General features: G+C 38.6%; 1 protein-coding gene and 1 non-coding gene across 5 annotated transcripts in view; one reads left to right on the forward strand and one right to left on the reverse strand.

The window, feature by feature from the left end:
• TTC27 (tetratricopeptide repeat domain 27) overlaps window positions 1-16,176 on the reverse strand; it is a 159,967-nt gene that overhangs the window by 15,882 nt on the left and 127,909 nt on the right. For 2 of the 4 annotated variants that reach the window (XM_081590270.1, XM_081590271.1), the window contains exons 15-16: window positions 15,391-15,443; window positions 8,812-8,977 (exon numbers count right to left, since the gene is read on the reverse strand). In XM_081590270.1, coding sequence (XP_081446396.1) covers window positions 8,812-8,977; window positions 15,391-15,443 — 219 coding nt within the window. Of the gene's footprint in view, window positions 1-6,703; window positions 6,965-7,083; window positions 8,978-15,390; window positions 15,444-16,176 lie in introns of those variants that run through there. The other 2 variants (XR_014082145.1, XR_014082146.1) reach the window with 2 other exon arrangements.
• On the forward strand, window positions 6,863-6,934 carry TRNAC-ACA (transfer RNA cysteine (anticodon ACA)). The gene has a single exon. It is a non-coding gene; the product is annotated as a tRNA-Cys (tRNA).

Genomic DNA, 16,176 nt, shown 5'->3' on the forward strand with positions numbered 1-16,176 from the left:
AGAAGGGTTTCCTGAGGAGCCAGGCCACTTGGGTGGTGGCAGTGGTGGTGGTGATGGGAGGGGGCAGTGGCAAAGTATTTCTAGGAGATGAGGTCCCTTCACCAGGAGAGGCACAATTTGGTCCTGAGCTTGCTTTAAGCCCTCCAACCAAGTACACATTACCAGTCGAAGAGCCAATATCCCCACGGGAGGATGAGCCAATAGGGACAAAATTAGACATCTAAAAAGTGCAGCCCAAATGAAATAAACACATTGAACAGCCTATGTGAAAAAGAATTAAAGGGGCATAGGGAGGAAAACTTGTTTTCATAATACATACCCTCAGGAAGATGAGAGGGAAAAACCAAGGGAGATCCCCTGCTGCTGCTGCTGCTAAGTTGCTTCAGTCGTGTCCGACTCTGTGCGACCCCATAGACGGCAGCCCACCAGGCTCCGCCGTCCCTGGGATTCTCCAGGCAAGAACACTGGAGTGGGTTGCCATTTCCTTCTCCAGTTCATGAAAGGGAAAAGTGAAAGTGAAGTTGCTCAGTCCTGTCCGACTCTTAGCAACCCCATGGACTGCAGCCTACCAGGCTCCTCCGTCCATGGGATTTTCCAGGCAAGAGTACTGGAGTGGGGTGCCATTGCCTTCTCTGGGGAGATCCCCTGGGCAGCAGTATAAATGGGGAAGGAAAAGAGTGTGAGGACTGAGCCTGGGGTTGCTCACAGGGAAGGAAAGGCGAGAACAATTCTGCAAAGGGGATGAGCAAGCTGCAGCTGGTGGCGTAAGAGCGGTGACATTCTGGAAGCCAGCTAAAGACAGTGTCGGCAGAAGGAAGAGGGATCAACTGTGCTAAGTGCCACGGACAGGCTGAGACACCGGAGGGCTGAGGGAAGGGACGTGGAGACTGTGGCAAGATGCCTCTCCCAAAGGGTCAGTCCTGAAGAGCAGCAGAGACGTGGGGTGGGGGTTAGGGGTGGGGAGGCGCATAAATTATTTGTGCACAGCTTGGAAACACTGAGAACTTTCAAAAACAAGTTCAATGATAAATGCATTTGTAATATAACATAGCTATACAGGTAAATTTTAACCCATGGTGATCATAAGAGAAGGTCCACTTGCCTTTTTATCTGAAAACTAACCCTAATACTCTACCCCAAGGATCATTCTTTATTTAGGCTGTGGTTTTTTCTGGGGGTTCTGGACACCTTTGTAGATCTGACTGAGAGTTTTGAATCCCCTACCCAGAAGAGGTAGTTATATAGCCACATACACAATTTTTTTCCATGATATTTCAGGTAATCTCACAATCTTCTGAAGCCTAATAATAGATCCTTCTTAGAAATTCTAATTTGTCCAAGATGGCCTGGGATTTCAGTCTTATCTCTTAGTACAGTACAGCATATGACCCAGTAAGTGCATTTCTCTGAAGAGCTTTCTTAAGTTTTCTATCAACTCCGTCCTTCTTCTTATCCCTTCCGTCACTTTCAGATGTTCACATCTGTGGTACTGTGTTAGGTGAGGCCTGCATGAGATTAGTTGAGGTATCTCCAGCCTTCTCTAGAGGGTGCCTCTGTGCATGCTGCCTCTACTTAGACCAAAGCTCCCAGTGAGGTGTGTGCTAGACACATCCCCTTACCTTTACCAGCCCCACTACTCTCAAAGCCACTGCTTTCCCTCTGAAAAGGAATGCAAAGGTTGTGGGGAGGTCGAATACTCACCCCAAATTCATGTCATAACAGAACCTCAGAATGTGAGCTCATTTGCAAATAGTTAATAATAATTAGTTAGGATTAAGTCATACTACATTAATGTGGGCCCTAAATCCAATGACTAATGTTCTTATAAGAAAAGGAGATGACACATAGACACAAGGAAGGAGATGAAGTAGGTGAAGAGGGAAACAGAGATTAGAATTACGCTGCCACAAGCCAAGGAATGCCAGGAACCCCCAGAAGCTGGAAGAGGCAAGGAAGGTTCCCTGGAGCCTTTAGAGGGAGCATGGCCCAGCCAACACCTTGATTTCAATCTTTTAGCTCTAGAACTGAAGAGAATAGATTTCTGTTGTTTAAAGAAACTAAGTTTGTAGTAATTTGATATAGCAGCCCCAGGTAACGAATCCAGCAGTCTTACCTAGAAAGACCAAGGCAACGTTGAGAACACTCAGACAAACGCCTCCTGGACACTTACCTGGCTTCTACTAATCCTCTTCCCATTTCAGTTCAGGAAGCACTAAATGAACAGCTGTCATGTGGCAGACTGTCTCCACTCAGTACAGTGACGTCCAGCCCTCTCATTGTTTCTGTCCAGTCACTAAGTCATGTCCAATTCTTTGCAACCCATGGACTGCAGCACACCAGGCTTCCCAGCCTTCACAATCTCCCGGAGTTTGCTTAAACTCATACCCATTGATTCGGTGATGCCATCCAACCATCTCATTCTCTGTCGCCCCCTTCTCCTTGCCTCATATGTAGAAGTTTTCAATTCAAATCTCTCCATATTTGCCTTAGTGGGGTATGGCTTTTGTGTCATGATAAAGAATGGTTTCTCGACCCCCAAGCTAATAAAAATATTTTCCATCAAGTGCTTTTATGGTTTTACACCTTCCATAATAGTATTGATGATAAGGATGATGATGGCAGCTATACTTAAACAGCACTTGTATGTGCCAGGTGATATTCTCTGCCCTTTTCATACAGCTATTTACTTAATCCTCACAGCAATCCCGTGAGGTACTAATGTCATCCCTATTTCATGAAAGTGAAGAACCAAGTGGTTTGTAACTTGCTCAGGTCATACAGCTGGTGGCTGGTGGAGGTAGCCTGGAAGCCCAGGCTGTCTAACCCCAGAATCTATGCTCTTACCCACAACATCATCCTGCTTCTCAAGGCAATTCAATTTAAATATTTTAACCAACTACTTAAATTTATTTTGGTTTAAGGAGTGAAGCAGAGCTTTCATTCTGAGTCCCAAATGTTTGGCCGACTATTTCAATGCATACTGAGTATTTTATTTTATCCCACAGATTTAAAATGCCATCCTTATCATGAACTAAATTCTCATACTTTCTTGAGTGTTTCTGAACCCTCTATCCTGTTTCATTTCATTCCTGTAGCACATGTTAACTCTTTATATAATAAGGATATTATTAGCTTTTTATCTTTTCTACTTGTTACAGATATTTTGCTCATACTTTTTTCATGAAGTCATAAAAATTCCTTCAAGTTTTCTTTTCTTGCTTCAAAGTTCAGGAAATTTGGTAGGTACTCACTTGTATTCCTAGTTTTTCTAGGAGATGAAAAAATATTTAGCATATATTTAGCCCATTTGGAATTCATTTGGTGTATCATAAAATAATCTAAGTATATTTTTTGAGCCTGGATGTTTAGAGGGATTTCACTTTAATCAGTATAAATAGCCCTGCAGTCCCTCACTTCCTAACTAAACCAATGCCATGCCACCAACTCTGTCATGACTTCTAAATCCCTAACCCCCATCTCCAGTCATTTCAGTGATGTGGCACTTCTGTTGCATTCTCTTTCCTAAGCCTATTTCTCACATCATGTACCACGGAATGCAAGCAGTGTGTGACTGTGGGGAACCACCACCAGCCCCTGAAGAGAGGTGAAGTTTTCTCACCTGGAGGAGCAGCGATCCTAATCTCCACAAAGAGGAAAGCTTAACTATCCTCTTCCCCAACACTAACCTTGAGGTCCTTGGCCAAGTCTCCCTAAAACGTAGGCCAAAAGCACAAGGCGTTGGCCCTTTGAATCCTGGAGGACTTCACAGCAGGAAGGAACAGGATTGTCTCGGGTCCAGTTACAAACACTTCCAGGAGGGCTGGAGGCCAGGAATGAAGCCATTTCCGCCTCCCAGCTTGGCCACGTCCCCGCTCCACTTGGAGCTCTCTAAAGAACTTGCTCTGCTTCCTGGCCTGATAACCCTGACCCTTGGCTTCCCCATGCCTCAGTTATCACAGAGAGGTAGGCAGCTTAACATTGTCTTTTTCACTCTTTCAGCAAAAGAAGAAAAAAATTCTTTGCGTGAGGAAATGGCATGCACAAGCTTTAGGTTAGATAGGCCAAACTTCAGCCTTCACATCTTGGCTTGACTAGTTGTAAGCTGTGAAAAGATCAGCTTTATTAGTTTCTCCGACGGGCCGCAGATACTTCCGCAGTAAAACAGAGATAACATCTACCTCACAGAGACAGAATCCATAGAGAATGCATCCCTTCCCTCCACTCTTCTCCCTCAGGTAAGCCCCGCCACCACCTGCTCTAGGACTTCAGTCGAGTTGGCAATCTTTCCATCAACATCACCTCCCTCCTTCCCCAAAGAGAAATTCACACAAAGAACAACATCCATAAGAAAGAATACATATTGTATGATTCTGTTTATACGACAATCAAAAGAAAGCAAAATTGAACTGTGGGGACGGAAATCAGAAAGCAGTTGCCTGGTTGAGGGGAAAGGGTGGTGGTTCAGTTGACTGGAAAGGGGAATAATACAACTTTCTGTGGTGATGAAAATGTCCCGTATCTGTTTTGGGAAGTGGTTCCATAAGAATACACAATGTCAAAACATATCAAACTTACTCTTAAGATCTGTGCATTTTCTTATATGTAAATTATACCCCTATTTGGGGGGAAAAGAAAACCTTTTGTCAGATATAATTCAAATGCACAGTAACACGATGGGGGAAATGTGCTGTTTAATATAAATCTTCTGACAAACTTCAAGGCATGATTCACTCAAAAAGACATGCCTAAATGTGATTCCTATCTTTGGTTCCTACTAGCTATATGACTGGCCAAGTTACATAATCTCTCTGGGTCTCGTATTCATACGAGAATACGTAAATGTATTATAAAATGAGGACTCATTTTAAAATGAGGACTCTTCAGTACCCACCTCAAATACTGTATGCCCTGTAAAAGATAATCCATGATAGTGCCAAGAACACAGTAAGCACTTGATATATGTTAATCGTTTTCCCTTCCTCTTCCATTATAAACAGCAAATGGGGTGCAATAGCACAATACTTATATTCTTTTCCCAAAATGACTGTAAGTTATCAAAGAAGAAGAAAGAAGAGGAGAAAGGGGAGGGGATGTGAGGGGAACAGGGAAGAGCAGAAAAAGAAAAAAATGAACAAATCAACATTAGAATTTATCCTGAGGAAGAAGCATAAATATACATAGGGATTTATCTATAAGGATATTCATGGCACTATTAATTGTAGGTAAATTAATAGTAGAAAACTGGAAAATTGAACAGGGACTAATTACACAAAAACACAAAACTAAGTTTTATGATAGATTAATAAAAGTATGTATAATCCAGACATGAATATAAATATTTACTATTACAGAAAAGCATTCTTGAGCTATACTAATCTATGCATTAGTCAAAATTAGGACAGACAGAAAAGGCAGGAAATGATAAAGGTAGTATAACTACCCACACATTCTCTTATTACAAATAGTGAGAAAAACAATTTATAGCTGATTTATCCTGTGTCTGTATTAAAACGAGTATGAATTTACACACACACAATAGAAAAAAATTTAAACAAAAATAATTATATCTATAAAGTAGAAAAAGAATAGACAAAAAGAGAATTTTAAAGCAAATTAAAATAGAATGAGGTCAGGTAGTGTCAAACACAAGAATATCAGGGTTTTTCTGAAAGACACCTGTTGCCTAACTTGCAGAGTCAAATTAAGTAAAATTATTTTAGCCAAGATAAAAATATTCCAGACAATCTATCAATTGTCTCTGTCCGTGCTGATGAGCGGTGAGAAAGCATGATGACAGACACAAGCATGTCACAAAGCTAAATATGACTAAGCCCACACTAGCCTTGAAGACCCTCCTTCGATGATGACTTAACCACTATGGAGCGAGCTTACCCACACCTGCCAGAGACCAAAACATTGCCATCAGCATTCTGTGACACTTCTGGAGAGGGCTATTCACAGGGCCTTATATAAACTACCAAATTATCTCACTGTGGCTATTTCTCCATCTAAATACCCACAAGTTCTCTATTATAAATTGCTAGAGATGATCCTTTGACCTGAACACGTCACTGTTATCTAGCCCATATGTTCTCAGTATTATTTCCCCAAATCCAAATATAAAAATTAAGCAAAGAGCCATAACATCTGGCATCATTACGGCACCTTACGCTTCTCTAAGTGCTTTGTTTACAAGCAGTATTTTTTTCCTAACAGGAACAATTCTCAGTGCTCTTGTGTGTGGCAGCAGTGCTGTGAGAAGGAAGTCTAACGAATCTGCATGTCACCCTTAACTGTTTCTAAAACTACTGAACTTTTATAAAAACCAATTCCAAACTCATCAAAAGGAGGTTTGGTTCATATTCTGAATTTGAAGAACAGAAGAATTATAGGAAAAAAAGAAATTAAAACATTAGCTTGCCATGAATTTAAACTAAATTCTAATAATTTTCTTTAGGTAGGAAACTACTAAATTTTCACTTAAATTAGAAATTATGTAAGTTAAATAATCTGCTAAAACAGGTACAAGATTAGAAAATTTTCAATGGGAATCAGAATACAATTTTACTATGGGTGAAAATTCTTATAATTAGATTTGCCGGAAGGAGTAACAAAACTGTGAACATGGTCACTAAAACACATTTGGAAAATCTATTTAAAATAAAAATTACAGGAAAGCATCTCAATTTATGCTGGGAGAAGGTTTTGTTTTTTTTACTTTTTTTTTCATTTTCTGAAAATTGCTCAAAATGTATCTTTATGCATCCTTAACAAGCTTTGTGAAAGGAAAAAAAAAGAATTTACTTCAAGTGTAAAATGGAATATACCAGCAATGCAGCTTATTTACCTTTTGTCTGAGGCTTCCCTGGTGGCTCAGATGGTAAAGCATCTGCCTACAATGCAGGAGACCCGGGTTCGATCCCTGGGTTGGGAAGATTCCCCTGGAGAAGGAAATGGCAACCCACTCCAGTATTCTTGCCTGGAGAATTCCATGGACGGAGGAGCCTGGAAGGCTACAGTGCATGGGGTCGCAAAGAGTCGGACACGACTGGGCGCCTCCACTTTCTTTTCACTTTCTTTCACTGAGATTTCAGATGGAGAAGGAAATGGCAACTCACTCTAGTATTCTTTCTTGCTTGGGAAATCCCATGGACAGAGGAGCCTGGCGGGCTACAGCACATAGGATCACAAAGAGTCAGACACGACTGAAGCGACTAAGCAAGCATGAGATTTTAGAACAGCCTTCACGAAGCTTCCTCAGTAAAGAAGCACCTTTTAAAAAAAATTACAGTTGAGGTAAACAAGAAACAGGCACTCTGGAATCTCTGTTCCAGCCTCAGTGGTTTGGCAACACACTGAGACCTGCTCAGAGCCTAGGGGCTGAGTGCAGAAGAGGAAGAGCCATCACAACAGTGAACAGGACAAGTGTAAGATGATGGGGGATGGGGGGGAGGGAGCGTGCAAACAGACCAGCAAGGGTTCCTATCCTCTCTAGGATGAAAAACTCTGCTATGCTTCCAAACATGTTTTAAATGATCTTCACTCAAAGCTCAAGCCTCTTCTTTCTATACTGGATGGTCAATATATAATAGTTAAAAAGGCCAAAACAAAACAAAAACAAGGAAAAGACAAGTAATTGGAGGAGTCAACATAGCTCCTGTAAGTAGGTATATGGTTCTACTTAAAAAGTCACAGAACTAGCCTCCCATGTGGCTCAGCTGGTAAAGAATCCACCTGCAATGAGGGAGACCTGGGTTCTATCCCTGGGTTGGGAAGATCCCCTGGAGAAGGGAAAGGCTACCCACTCCAGTATTCTGGCCTGGACAATTCCATGGACCATATAGTCCATGGGGTTGCAATTAGTCGGACACAACTGAGTGACTTTCACAAAGTCGCAGATCTTTAAGTGAACTGCCCAGAACCTGAGCTTTAAAACAGTTTAGCCGATTATATAGCTGAATTTGCAAAAGCATGCATACAGATCAAGGGCTGCAGCTAAAAAAAACAAGGATCAGACAAGGTAAATTTTGGAACAGCTGGAATATATATATATATATACTAAGTCATGAGAGTAGTGAGATATTATCATATATTATATCTTACTTCTGTTTTTACATAATTCCAAATTCACTAATAGCATATGTTCATAACTGCAAATATAATGTTACATTTTCGAGCCCCCTGACTTTGTAACCTGTAAGCTCCTGTACACTCTATCTTTATACAATCTCTTCACAAATAAACCCCACAAAAAGTCTTTTATATTTAATCCTATTGGATGTAAAACCTAGGGCCTTCAAGACTCCCAGTTTCTGAAAGGATATAGTAATTTCTGTACTGTGTTAGAGTCAACCAGTTCTGACTTCATCCTAAGATGAAGACCATCTTATTAAACAGTACAAGGAAAATGTTAGTCTTCATTTCTATATTGTTCAAACAATCTGAAAGTATACAGATGACTGTTTAATGAGTGGATAAATGAGTATGGGATTTATTCCAGCTATTACACTGAGATAACCAAAGTAATAAATTAACATAAGCATAAGTTTCTGCAAGCTGACTATATACATGTAAACCACATATTACTGAGTCACAGTGATATTTAGTCTATCATTACATAAACATATTTGACATTGGAATGTCAGAATTAATATGTAACTAAGCATATTCAAGTACACAAGAAAAGTACTCTTTTATATATTACTTGAGTTTAACAAAATTTTCCCGTGTAGAGTCAAGGGAACAATTTATATTCTATAGTCAAGTATTAATATTAAACACAAACTAAGTAACAAAATACGAATACCCTACCTGAGTATCTTTGTATTTGTCTCGTAAGTCCAAGAGCCGATGATAAGCTTTAATGGCTTCAGAAAATTCTCCAACATCAGTGCTAGTGAGAATGTAGTTTTCCCAGATCTGCCAATGTTCATAGTTGCACTTGAGGGCTTCTTGTAATGTTCTAAAAGCTTTTACTCTATTGAAGGTCAAATAAAATAAAAAAACAATAATGAATAACCACCGCTAAATAAGCCATACCTAAATGTATAAAATGCTAATGTGAACTTTCTATCAGTCCTTAAACATTAATGTTAATAAACAGAATTAGAGGTCCAAACAACCCGAAACCACCCCAAATTTCCCTAACAGGGAATGGCAAACAAAACAGGTAGAAACTGGGACTTCTCTGATGGCCCAGTGGTTTAGAATCCACTGTGCAATGCAAGGGACACGAGTTAGATCCTGGTTGGGGAACTAAGATCCCACATGCCTCGGAGCAAATAAGCTCACGTGCTGCAACTAATGAGCCCACAGGCCACTACTAGGGAGTCCGTCAGCTGCAACGAAAGATTCTGCATGATGCAACTGAGACCCAACACAGCCAAACAAATAAATGAATGAATAAATAAAAGTTACAAATGAAATAAGAATAGGGATACACAAATAAAAAGCAAGTAGAAAATTTGAAATTGCAAAAGACATTAAAAACAACAAACCAAAAAACCTCAACATGTGACAAAAACTAGTTTCACACACAGAGAGAATTGATGAACTGGGAGATATTAGTGAGAAATTCAAACGAATTCAGATTAAAAAATAAAAAGAATAATAAAGACACAGAGGGAAGAATGAGAGGTAAGATTCAAGTACACATTCCATAGACATTTCAGAGTAAACACATGTAGAATATGGTAGGACACTATATTTGAAGAGATAATAACTAAGCGTTTTCTAAAACTCAACAAATATCTAAATTCTATGATCAAAAGTGTATTTTGTGTACTGAGTATTCTAAATAATGGTAAACCAATACCTAGACATATAATGTGAAACTGCAGTACATAAAGGTAATCCTAAAACCTATAAAAGAATGACAGAGAACAGCAGATATTTCATAAGCAGCAAAAGATGACAGAAGACAATAAAACACTACCTATAAAGTGTTAAGTGAAAGTAACTGTCAGCCTAAAATTTTATCATCAACTAAACTTAACACTCAGGAATAAATGCAAAATCAAAAATTTTAACATGTACAAAAAAAAGGAAACTTTGCCACTGGTCCTTACTTAAAAGAACTATTAAAGGGTCCCTGCTTGCAAAAATAATAGGACTTTCAAAGAGAAGAAAAGGGATATAAGAAATATTCAATGATGAGAAGAGAATCTGAGGAAGCATGTCAGTAACTTAATAATTGAGAACAAAAATAATTATGAGCTGTGTTTTTTTTTTTTGAACTGTGTTTTTAGTAAGTAAATCTAAAAGTTTGTAGACTATATTCTTTGCAACTAAATAAAAAATCAATAGTAAATACAGAGTTAAAAAAATATATGCCTACAAACTTAAAATGCACTCCTAAAGTAAAGAAACCAATGAGGGGGCAGAAATTCATATTAGAAAGCACAAAATATTTAGAATTTAAAGAAAGTATTATATATCACTATCTGTAAGATATAGTATTTAGAGACAAAAAGCAGTATTTAGAGAAAAATTTGTAATTTTTACATGGATTGGTTATAATTATGAAAGATGGAAAACGAGTTAAAACATTCAACTTAATTTGATACAAGAACACCAAATAATTATAAGAAAGAAGAGAAGAAATGTTAAGAAAGAAACAAAGGATCAACAAAACCAAAAGTTGGCTCTTTGAAAAAAAAATAATGAAACAAATGTCTAGCTAAACTCCATTCAGTTCAGTAGCTCAGTCCTGTCTGACTCTTTACGGCCCCATGGACTGCAGCACGCCAGGCCTCCCAGTCCATCACTAACTCCTGGAGTTGACTGAGGCTCATGTCCATTGACTCGGTGATGCCATCCAACTATCTCATCCTCTGTTGTCCCCTTCTCCTCCCGCCTTCAATCTTTCCCAGCATCAGGGTCTTTTCAAATGAGTCAGTTCTTCACATCAGGTGGCCAAAGTATTGGAGTTTCAATTTCAGCTTCAGCATCAATCCTTCCAATGAATATTCAGGACTGATTTCCTTTAGGATGGACTGGTTGGATCTCCTGCTGTCCAAGGGACTCTCAGCAGTCTTCTCCAACACCACAGTTCAAAAGCATCAATTCTTTGGCGCTCAGCTTTCTTTATAGTCCGACTCTCACATCCATACATGACTACTGGAAAAGCCATAGCTTTGACTTGACGGACCTTTGTTGGCAAAGTAATGTCTCTGCTTTTTAATATGCTGTCTAAGTTGGTCATAACTTTTCTTCCAAAGAGCAAGCATCTTTTAATTTCATGGCTGCAGTCACCATCTGCAGTGATTTTGGAGCCCCCAAAAATAAAGTCTGCCACTGTTTCCATTGTTTCCCCATCTATTTGCCATGAAGTGATGGGACCAGATGCCATGATCTTAGTTTTCTGAATATTGAGTTTTAAGCCAATTTTTTCACTCTCCTCTTTCACTTTCATCAAGAGGCTCTTTAGTTCTTCTTCACTTTCTGCCATCAGTGCGGTATCACCTGCATACATAAGGTTATTGATATTTCTCCCGGAAATCTTGATTCCAGCTTGTGCTGCACTTAATATGCCAGCAAATTTGGAAAACTCAGCAGTGGCCACAGGACTGGAAAAGGTCAGTTTTCATTCAAATCCCAAAGAAAGGCAATGTCAAAGAATGCTCAAACTACCATACAATTGCACTTATCTAACACGCTAGCAAAGTAATGCTCAAAATTCTCCAAGCTAGGCTTCAACAGTATGTGAACCATGAACTTCCAGATGTTCAAGCTGGATTTAGAAAAGGCAGAGGAACCAGAGATCAAGTTGCCAATATCCGTTGGATCACTGAAAAAGCAAGAGTTCCAGAAAAACATCTACTTCTGCTTTACTGACTACGCCAAAGCCTTTGACTGTGTGGATCACAATAAACTGTGGAAAATTCTGAAAGAGATGGGAATACCAGACCACCTGACCTGCCTCCTGAGAAATCTGTATGCAGGTCAAGAAGCAACAGTTAGAACTGGACATGGAACAACAGACTGGTTCTAAATCGGGAAAGGAGTATGTCAAGGCTGTGTATTGTCACCCTGCTTATTTAACTTATATGCAGAGTACATCATGAGAAATTCCATTAGAATTTAGGAAAATGGTATAAATAAAATTAGTAGTATTTTAAAAAATCATGAGAACATCACAAACAAATTATGCAAAATGAGTTAACAAGTACAAAGCCAAATAAACCAATAAAAATGAAAACCAGGTTAGGTGGTTTTTACAGATAAAGTTTATCAAGCCATCACAGAATCCTTGCCTTATCAAAGCTACTTCAGAAAATAGAAACAGACTTAAAAACTTGTTATTGACAAGGAAATCAACAAAACTTCATGTCACCTATTTTAAAAGTTAAACATCTTACCTATCAGAAAGATTCTTAATGGTTTACTCTACTGGCTGAACAAACACTATAGCTCCCTTAAAGATAAAAAATGGACAACGATAGTAACCTCTTTCAAGGGTAAGCTATCAGTCCCTCTCCAACAGCCTTTTTGAATTTGCTTTGCTAACTTAAGACCACAAGGTCCATGTCTCTTTTCCTGCTGAGCCTCACAGTGTTTCATCAAGACTTCCATTTTGCTGACTTCAAGGCAAACTTTAGAGATGATGATGGAGGTTCTTCTGGCTGACCCAGGCCATTGGTCTGAGAGTCACCCCCTTAAGAACTGAAAAAGAAGTGTGCCCATACCATCAGTAACTTTCTCAGCTAGTCACACAAATCATTTAATCAACGGTACTGAATGAAATGACTTCTTTACAATTAGTCTTTTAGTCTTTTCATAACAACCAATTCACTGCAGTTTAGTTTTGTATTCTCTACATTAAACAATTTACCTAAAGTTGTCATGGAATGTACTGATTCATTTACCCCCAGACCCATCCTCCTTTACAGTTAAAAATGGAAGTACCCTTGCTCTAACACTTCTTCATATTCGGCCACAAATTGTTTCTATATAATTTTTTTCTTTTTTTCCCCTTTCTCCACTCCCTCTGTACACCTCACATGTGATAGCAACTGTCGACTGAGATTCCTGAGGTGGATTGAGATTCCCAAGGTCTCCCATCCACATATGGGTAGGGATGAAGTTATCCTATTGGAAAAGATATCAACCAGCAGCATCCCACACCAGGAGGATTATCTTTTTTCCTGTGTGTCCTCCTATCTTCTAGTCATAGTTGCTTGGTCCACAAAATTTTTGCAATAAAATTGCGTTTTTTTGGAATGACTTCTTTCTAGGGAGCTTCAATTCTGGATTCATTTATCAAACCATGAAGGTAGTGATAATGCACTATGACAGTTATATAGGAAGATGGAAAACTTTCCCAAGAGACTGGTAGGGACAGGATGCCTAGGAGAATCAGATGAAACAGGGAAAACAGCACTTTAGTGAAGAACCCAGCAACAGTAGAGAGAGAGATGAGGGAGTTGAAAGGGTCACTTTAAGGCAGGGATAGGATTCTTTTGAGAGGAGTAGTAATGATTTGCCCCTGCAGTAACAATCTCATGAGTGAAAAATGAGCTATGTCTGGAGAAGTGGCAGCAAAGAAAGCAAAGTAAAATGGCAAGAATAAAGGAGTGACCTCTGACCTTACAACCCCACTTTTACACAAAAACCTATTCAGGGAGCTGCAGGAAGACAAAACAGTGTCAAAGTGAAGCTGAGAAACAATGTGCAAGAACCACTAAGAGAGAAAGCAATTAGAATTCTTAGGATCAATGGGCTGGAGGACAACGTAGCACATCAAGAGCCTCGCTACATACACAATGATCAAGATTACTAGAAAAACCCACTGAGATCATTCCACGGTTATGACAGGGATTTTCCTTCCCCTTGCTTTACACCAAAAGAGTCTCTAGTGAGTTTTAACACAATCAGTTGCAATCAAGAACATAATATTATTTTCCAAAGAGCGTGGTCGAACAAACAGTACTTTATTTATGTAGTTATCATCCAAGAGCAGCAGAAGCATTTCATGATCTCGACGTAATGTGGATTTAATGATATCTCCAGAAATACTCATGAATTCACAAAGAAAACTAAGTTTGAAAATAAGGCCAAACAAAAATGGAAATATATCTATCCTTTCGTTTATTTAAAACTAGGATAACAGCCATCCTTGCCTCTTCCCTTTCCTTGGCTTTCTGCAGCCTGTCAGTAAGTCCAGTTGCTTGTCCCCTTTATAAACTGGCATCTGCCCCTTCTTTTTCCAGTCTAGCTATCTCCCGTCTGGACTATTACAACAGCTGTCTCCTGACTGGTTTCCCAGCCCCCAGTCTCCTCTCTAGTCCGTCTCACACACTGTCATCAGATAAATTTCCCTCTTCATGAAACTTCAAGAAATTTCTCTCTTGATGAAATTACCCCACTGAAATCTCTGGCTTTCTATTACCAACAGGATAGTCTCAACTAGTTAGTCGGATAATCAGAACATGCTGCCATATGACCCCAACTGACCTTCCCAATCCTCTCACCATGGCTCTCACTAGTCTCAAGCTGGACGACTTTACTTCCTGTCCCCTAAAGTGTGGCATTCATGCCTGTCACTCTGCTTTTGGTCACCCAAATTCAGAAGGCTAAGCACAGCCATTAATGACCATTTATTTCCAAAGCCTGTCCCCTCTACCAATTCTTCAAATTACAGCTTGAGTCCAACAATCTCTCAGAAGCGTTTCTGAACCAGCATCACACGTGTTCTCTCCTCTGAGATCCTCAGAGGACTATACAAGTGGTAGAGAACGTAAGTGTTCTACAAATATTACCTACTATCACAGCCCTCTTTGTACTTCTCATTGAGATTTACCACATATGACCAAGGTTATTAATCAATATTTTAAATAATATGACATAATATTTTCTAAACCCACACTCCCTGAAGTCATTGGTTCATACTTCTATTTCTCAATAATGTCTAGTACACAGCAAGCAATCACGCTCTGCAACAAGCTGGAGGGATAGGATAGGGTGGGAGATGTGAGGGAGGTTCAAGAGCGAGGGGACATACATATACCTGTGGCTGATTCATGTTGATGTATGGCAGAAACCAGCACAATATTGTGAAGCATTTATTCGCCAATAAAAAAAAAAAGAATCTATCTGTTGAGCTGACTAAAGGCATGTTTACTTTTATCAGGTAATGAAATTTAGGACACAAAACTTCAATTTCAAATAAGGATTTCAAAAAAATATTTATTATACACTAAGTGGTTTAAAGAAATAAACTACACTTAGAATGCAAATGGCTAAATCAAGTCATTGTAACTCAAAGACACAGGTAGGAAAGGGGAAAAAGATAATAAGATAACAAGTAAAGGCACAATGTTTCACTGTTCAATTGAAGAAAATCTCGTTATTTTGGAAGCAAAGTTCTTCATCTTTTTTTGGTGTACTTACTTTTGTTTTAATCGGATATAAGAAGTTGACAAATTGTTCCAAGCTTCAGCATTCTGAAATGATAGAGAATTCAGTTACAGACTATCCTCTCCTTTAGGTATAATTGCTGCCAACAAAAATATAACATATTTTCTTAGCTCAAGATGTGCTTTTATGATCATAATTTTCAATAAGGAATGTTTAAAAGTGTATAATAAAAGTAAATTAAATTTAACATTTATAATTAAACCTAACATTTATAATTTTTAAAAAGTCACAAAAACAATCAACAGAATGATATAACTGTTATAGTCCTAATTTGGAATTTAGAAAAGATTCTATTTTCAAATTTAGATTTACAAAATAGTTGGGCAATTTACAATGGCATTTACACAATATATAGATTAATTACAAATCTAAAGCAGTGCAGAATATTGTTTTTCCTATCATAAAAGGGTTTGCTATTTTACCATCATCTTTTATCAGACAGGAGAATAAAGGAGTATGTGTTCTCCAATGTTAAGGCTATGTACTTCATCAAACACATTTCTCTACCTATTCCTCTATGCAATGACAAAAATAAATTAAAGCCTCTATATAAATGTTGATTCTAACAAGAATGATATAAATTATGCTTGTTCTTTTTTGTTCCACATTTTATAAAGCACAGAGTATGTAGTTCTGAAGTTCCAAAGACACAATTTAAAAATTAATGGCAATGGACCTCTGCTTATAGACAGAATACAGTTAGGACCAGACTAGTCTTATTACCATAAAAAGATATCTAACTGGACAAAATTTTAGGAG

Source organism: Giraffa tippelskirchi, chromosome 4, assembly GCF_054371585.1.
Source record: "Giraffa tippelskirchi isolate mGirTip1 chromosome 4, T2T-mGirTip1v1.2.pri, whole genome shotgun sequence".
Lineage (NCBI taxonomy): Eukaryota > Metazoa > Chordata > Mammalia > Artiodactyla > Giraffidae > Giraffa > Giraffa tippelskirchi.